Source organism: Geotrypetes seraphini, chromosome 7 (assembly GCF_902459505.1).
Source record: "Geotrypetes seraphini chromosome 7, aGeoSer1.1, whole genome shotgun sequence".
In the NCBI taxonomy this organism is placed as follows: domain Eukaryota; kingdom Metazoa; phylum Chordata; class Amphibia; order Gymnophiona; family Dermophiidae; genus Geotrypetes; species Geotrypetes seraphini.
This window is the reverse complement of record NC_047090.1, coordinates 179,812,663-179,819,970: the sequence shown is the minus strand read 5'-3', so window position 1 is coordinate 179,819,970 and position 7,308 is coordinate 179,812,663. Positions and strand designations below refer to the sequence as shown.

Below are 7,308 nucleotides of genomic sequence, written 5' to 3'. Positions count from 1 at the left end.
TTTGAACCTTAGGCTCCCTGGTTCTCTCAACCCTTTTGCCTAACCATTAGGCTAGTACTCTACTCATTTCCATGAAAAACTGGTGTCCCTTGATTTTTGCAGTTCTGGGAGTAGAACAAACCTTCCAGATTAACCTGTTTAACATACTGAAACCAGGAACAAAAAACCCAAACTGTGGAGCCGATGTGCTCAGTAAAAATGATTAAAACATGATAAAATCCCAACGAAGATAAAATCCAATCAATGGCTTATAATCATAAGGACAGAACAACCACAGTCAACGGAAGACGGTCCGAGTTTCCACTAAAAAGCCTTCTTCGGGGGTCCAACTTGAACCAACAGTACTTCTAATGAAAAATGTTTGAACTGAGTCACCGGAATGGTGATTAGAATGTTACTTTGAAAATCAGTAAAATCTTAAAACAGTAAAAGGCTGAAAATGCACCAAACTATTAAGGAGTGTCCTGATCTGTTGTCTCCTTATGATTTTACACCACTGATTGGGCTTTATCTTCGTTGGGATTTTATCATATGTTTTAATCATCTTTACCGAGAACATCAGCTCTACAATTTTTTATTTTTTGTTCCTGGTTTCTCCGTTCTGCTTGTGGAATTGTTGGGTACTTCTTGGTTGTTAACATACTGAAACCGAATAATCTGCATCCTCTTTACCCCTTTGACAAGTAGAAGACAGGGTGATGGGACAAAAGCGCGCCGGGCAAAGCCGCGCCAACATTTCGGCCCAGACAATTGTGCGCAAGACTCCAGCGGCCACTGTAAAAGTTAATTTTAAAGAGCCATTTTGGGGGGGGGGGGCACAACCTCCCACATTATACAGAAAACTTAACTTTTTCCTAAAAAAATCAGAAAAAAGTTGTTTCCTCTATAATGGGGGGTTCCAACCCCCCAAACCTCTCCCCCAACTGCAGCGCGGACACTATTAAGTAAACTGGGGGGTTCCCCTTCACAGTCCCCGTCGGAGCTCTTTAAAATTAACTTTTCCGGCGGCGCACTTAAGTCTTGCACCCAATTGTCTGGGCTCTAATGTCGGCGCGGCTTTGTCCCGCGCGCGAATGTCTGTGAACCTATCACTGGAAGGAAAAGTCAGTCTCAAGTGTCGCCCTGCAAAATGAAAAGCAGTTGAACTAGGACTTTGTCATAAGCACCTCAGCTCTTACAGTACCCGAAGATTTAAAGGGGCTCATTGGAAACATTCTTTTGAGGAAGAAGACTTAATCGCAATGCCAAATGTTCTCAGACTTTTTGTATTTGGTAATCTGTCTTCTGGTTCACAGTCATTCGCGCGCGGTGCTTATGACAAAGTCCTAGTTCAACTGCTTTTCATTTTGCAAGGCGACACTCGAGACTGACTTTTCCTTCCAGTGATGATTACTACATCACAAAAAGGAAACATTTCCAGAAACCTCCCTTCGCCCCTTTTCATTGCTCGAAGGTCCTGATTGTGCAATTGCTCAAAATATAACTCATGCAACTTTTAAAATGATTAGGACCCACAAAGCTAAGCAATCTACTATAATAAAACGCTAAGCGCGCATGCGCACTCCTACCTGCGAGCTCCGTGATCCGTATGTCCGTGGCAGGCAGGAGTGCGCATGCGCGCTTATGGTTCTATGAGCTTGGGAGGAAAAACGGCACCACACTCGCAGACCCCAAGGATGTTCTCACCGAAGTAATTTTTAAGTTCAAAGCCGCCATGGTGGCTCCTCTCACGAGCCTCACCTGCGTCAGAAAAGGCTTCCGATGCAGGCGGGGATCGGGAGAGGAACCGCGGCAGCAGCTTTAAGCTTAAAAATACCTCCGGCACAGAACTAAACGGTCGGCATCAGAACGTCGGGCATTTCATGCGATCCCGGCTGCTCCTCACACCCACTAGCCCACAAAACAGCTTCCCGGGCACCCTCTAAGCGCGGGCCTCCCTGCTCTTCAGCTCCTCCAGGCAGCGAAAGACCTATTCCCAGCCAGGGAGCACTGTAAGATTCTCTGCTGCTCTTCTGTCTGCCCTCCTCTTCTAAACAGCCTGATGCAGTACAGGGGGAGCAGGGAAGAGGTGCTATTAGATAGTGGGGGGAGGCAACAGGAAGGGAGGCCTACTGCTGGACAGGGGGAGCATGGAAGAGGTGCTGTTAGACAGGGGGGGAGGTAACAGGAAGGGAGGCCTACTGCTGGACAGGGGCAAGGGGGAGGTAAAAGGAAGGGAGAAGGGCTACTGCTGGACAGGGGGAGCAGGCAAGGGGTGGTGGTGGACAGCCGAGGAAAGAGAGAGACAGAAAGAAAGCAGCCAAGGAGAGAAAAAGAAATTCAGAGACACACATCTATTCTAGCACTCGTTAATGTAATGGGCTTAAAGACTAGTCCTTCATAATACACTTCAACACAAGACATCTTGTGTTTGCTTAGGTAGACAGAAATTCTCAGGGATGAACTCCGATTGCACATTTATCCTGATTTCCAAACTCATTTTGCTCTTTCACATTGTTTGACATTCCCGCCCACATTTCTAGACTCACAATACAGATCAAATTCTCTTTGTAAAAGAACTCTAGAGCTGCGTTAGTAACGGTTGCATGTAATTAAAATATACAATTAACACTAAAACATTACGCTAATTCAGAACAGAACAAAGTGCTTAAAACCTTAATTGCATCCACTTAGATTTTATCCAGTAAAATCAGACTTCTGTTCTGTGCCTATGAATAATACTGATATGCTTCAATCTTGAACCCTCCAGGGTTTCAATGTGCAAAACATTGAAAACACAATCCGAGAGTTTCACTTCTCTGAAAATCTGTGCTTCTGTAAATGTTTGGGGTGACTGTTTCTAGAAATCAAATCAGCTTGTGCTATTTAGAAAATAGATTATTGTATCAAATACAAAAAAATATATATTGCAACAGTTGACCATGGTATTCCCCAAGTGAATCTTTCATATTTGAAGCCAGTTTCAAAAATAGATTCTTGTGAAAATCTTAGGGAGCAACTCCATAAAATCTTGCAAGGTAAGGATTTCTTTCCAAGGAGAAGAAAGTCCTCTTTGTAAATGGTCCAGAGTCGATAAGTCGGGCCTTCTTCTGCATCTTGCAACACTCAACTGAGATCTGCTTGACCACACATTTATTTCATTTTGGCTAATATTTCTTAAACTGGAGTAACGGCAGATTGTTGAACTTGTGTTTGGTATCATTGACACTTTGAAACACACAGGTGCAATAACGCAGACTTGCTGGTTTATCCTATAACTGTCAGTTCAGAGAATGCTCCAGATTACAAAAACTGTCATACTGCTCCTGACTCCAACATTCCTCCCACAAAACAGCAACGGATGATTCGACTCTTGGCAAATCCATTTCAACCAAATCTGTAGGTTTTCTGTTAAGTGCTTTCTATGCCTGGGTCCCAGAGGAAGTGGTGAGGTTTAGATAAGCCTGGCGCTCTTCAGGAACTCAATGAGCACGCTGTAAACAAAAGTGTACTGACAGATAATCTGTACCATCATCATCCTCTGCTGTCTGAGCATGTCCAATACTCTGGGGATGTCCAGCATCTGAAGGGGAAAAACAGGTAAAGAGGAAGCAAAGTCAAATGGACAAACAAGTAAACAGCATAGTAGATCAAATGGAAACCAGACAGAGAGGAGGGAAGCAGGCAAGGGTAGAAGGGAATCGCTTGTTTACTCTTTCCAAAAATACTAGGTCTAGGGGACATGTGATGAAGCTACGAAGTAGTAGTTTTAAAACAAACTGGAAAAAATATTTCTTCACACAATGTGTAATTAAACTCTGGAATTCGTTGCCAGAGAACGTAGTGAAATCAGTTAGCTTAGCAGGGTTTAAAAAAGGCTTGGATAATTTCTTAAAAGAGAAGTCCATAGGCTATTCTTGAGATGGCTTGGGGAAATTCACTGCTTATTCCTAGGATAAGCAGCATAGAATCTGTTTTACTACTTGGGATCTAGCTAGGTGCTTGGGACATGGGTTGGCCACTGTTAGAAACAGGATACTGGGCTTGATGGACCTTTGGTCTGTCTCAGTACAGCAGCTCTTATATTATTATGTGAGCAAATTATAGGACAATCAAGCCATTGTGACATCACTAATGAAGTTGGCTCTTAGGCATTGGTGGAATGAGTGAGGCATTATGATGTCACAATATGAACTCTGGAATGTTACCACTATTTGGGTTTCTGCCAGGTACTTAGGACCTGGGTTAGCCATGGTTGGAAACAGGATACTGGCTTTATGGACCTTTGCTCTGTCCCAGTATGGAAATTCTTATTTTTTTAAAGCCCATGATGCATTCTGAACATGGCCAAAGGAGGACAAAAAACTGCACCCTGGCTTTGTATAATTAGAACTTCTATGCTCAGTGGTAAATTCTTTTTTTTTTTTAAATTCTTTATTCATTTTAGGTAGGTTATAGAAGTAGGCAGAAACCACTTCACAGGTCGCGGACCTGATGGGCCGCCGCGGGAGCGGACCGCTGGGCGAGATGGACCTCGGTCTGACCCAGTGGAGGCAACTTCTTATGTTCTTATGTAAACCGCCTAGAAGTCGCAAGATTGTGGCGGTATATAAGAATAAAGTTATTATTATTATTATTAATTGGCTTTTGTAAAGACACTAAGGCAATTCTTGCAATTTTACCCAGCCAAATAAACTCAGTGGTAAATTCTATAAAAGCACACCAATTTTCAGGTGCCAAGAATACCAGGATACACATGCGTTACACAAATGCAAATAGTCTGGCTTGGTTGCTCTTCTTTAAACTTTTTCTAATGCCACTATATTTTTTTTGAGATAAGGAGACCAGAACTGAATGCAATACTCAAGGTGAGGTCGCACCATGGAGCAATACAGAGGCCTTATAACAATCTTAGTCTTGTTAACCATCTGCAGTTTGTGGAAGAAACGCTGCTGGAAACAGCTAATGAAGGTCTGAAGGAGTATGGCTGTGAATTTAAGTAAGCCAAGTTGAGTTTGATATTCTTCCGCTGCTATGATGAATATTTGGGGACACACCGCCTGCATTTCTTACTGAAGCTACAGAAGAATGTTTGAAATCAATTGGAGAATCATTTCTAAAACTATATGACTAAAATTAACAGAAATTTGGGAGTTTTTTTGGCCTATGAAGCTCAACTAAGAACATAAGCAAAGCCTCCGCTGGGACAGACCTGAGGTCCATCGTGCCCAGCAGTCCGCTCACGCGGCAGCCCAACAGGTCCAGGACATGTGCAGTAATCCTCTATCTATCCCCTTTTCCAGCAGAAAATTGTCCAATCCTTTCTTGAACCCCAGTACCGTACTCTGCCCTATTACGCTCTCTGGAAGCGCATTCTAGGTATCCACCACACGTTGGATAAAGAAGAACTTCTTAGCATTCGTTTTGAATCTGTCCCTTTTCAACTTTTCCGAATGCCCTCTTGTTCTTTTATTTTTCGAAAGTTTGAAGAATCTGTCCCTCTCTACTCTCTCTATGCCCCTCATGATCTTATAAGTCTATCATATCCCCTCTAAGTCTCCTCTTCTCCAGGGAAAAGAGTCCCAGTTTCTCCAATCTTTCTCTCTCTCTCTCTCTCTGTCTCTCACTGTCTCTCTTTCTTTCTTTCTCTCTCTCTCTCTCTGTCCCTCTCTACTCTCTCTATGCCCTTCATGATCTTGTAAGTCTCTATCATATCCCCTCTAAGTCTCCTCTTCTCCAGGGAAAAGAGACCCAGTTTCTCCAATCTCTCAGCGTATGAAAGGTTTTCCATCCCTTTTATCAGAGTGTCGCTCTCCTCTGAACCCTCTTAAGGTACTGCGACCAGTACTGGACGCAGTACTCCAGATGCGGGCGCACCATCGCCCAATACAACGGCAGGATAACTTCTTTCGTTCTGGTTGCAATACCCTTCTTGATTATACCTAGCATTCTATTCGCTCTCTTAGCGGCCGCTGCGCACTGTACCGTCAGCTTCATTGTCATGTCCACCATTACCCCCAAGTCCCTTTCTTGGGTACTCTCATTCAATAAGATCCCTCCCATCGTATAGTTGTACCTTGGGTTTCTGCTTCCCACATGTAATACTTTACATTTCTCAATGTTGAACTTCATCTGCCATCTCGTCGCCCATTCCCCTAGTTTGTTCAAGGCCTTTTTTTCTCCCAACAAAGGGATTGTTACTGATCAGTTATTAGTTTGAGGGTGTTAGGCAGTGAACCCTAATTTTTTGATCTGAGTAAGACACTGGAAGTTATTAGCAATTTGAGAAACTTACTCATTCTCCAATACATTGAGACTTCGGACCTCTGCCTGCCTTTTGGGTCCTGTGCGTGGAATGGGGAGCATTTCTGAAAATGCTACCCTGGAGGATCTGGATTTCAGCTTTCTACCTATGAGCCTAAATTTGGCTTCCAGAACCTCCCTCCCACATTTTCCTATGTCATTAGTACCAAGACAGCCGGCTCCTCCCTGGCACTATCTAATATCCTATCTAAGTGACGCGTTAGGTCCGCCACCTTCGCACCAAGCAGGCAAGTGACCAGGCGATCTTCACGCTATTTATATGCCTAATGATTGAATCTTCCACTACAACGGATGTCCTAACTCCTCCCTTCTAGGCAGAAGCTCCTGGAGATAGATCCTCGGTGCAAGAGGATATTGCATCTCCTGGTGGACAGGTCCTGCCTACAGAATCATTTCCTGTATCACCAGTGTGATGTTCTCCTTTTAGGAGACCTCCCTCCCCCAAGGCAGCCCAGGGTCTGGTGAGACTTCTCTACAACATCCCTGTAGGCCTCCTCTATGTACCTCTCTGTCTCCCTCAGCTCCTCCAAGTCTGCAACTCTAGCCTCAAAAGAACAGATTTGTTCTTTGAGAGCCAGGAGCTCTTTGCAATGAGCACACCCATATAATTTCTTTCCAACTGGGAGATAAGCATACATGTGACACTGGGTACAAAAGACTGGATAGCTCCCCTCTTTCAGCTGGATTACTGTCTGCATCTTATTATTGAGCTGCTTAATTAAATCCTATTATGGTAATAGGAATGTTAGACTGGTATGATTATCCTTGTTAAGATCAGCTGGGGAGTTATGGAGGTTAATTTAAGAATAGTATAAGAGTAATTTGAATCTAGGGGTGGGTGGGCAGAGGCAGACAGCAATTCACAAACTCTCTCTTAGATCCAGGTTTCCTGAGGGTTAGGCACTAGGCCAGCATTTCTCCCCTCAAGGCTACCTGTGGAGTCTGATCTCTAAGAAAGTCCTCAGAGTTCAGTCCACTATCTCCTCCTCTCCCCACACTTTCTTG

The 7,308-nt window shown here is 43.8% G+C and overlaps 1 protein-coding gene across 5 annotated transcripts in view; it reads right to left on the bottom strand.

Moving 5' to 3' along the window:
• Nucleotides 1-2,571: 2,571 nt before the first annotated feature.
• PTPN21 (protein tyrosine phosphatase non-receptor type 21) overlaps nt 2,572-7,308 on the bottom strand; it is a 111,971-nt gene continuing 107,234 nt past the window's right edge. For all 5 annotated transcript variants that reach the window (XM_033951490.1, XM_033951486.1, XM_033951491.1 and 2 more), the window contains one exon: nt 2,572-3,562. In XM_033951490.1, coding sequence (XP_033807381.1) covers nt 3,434-3,562 — 129 coding nt within the window. In that variant the 3' untranslated portion in view covers nt 2,572-3,433. The remainder of the gene's footprint in view (nt 3,563-7,308) is intronic.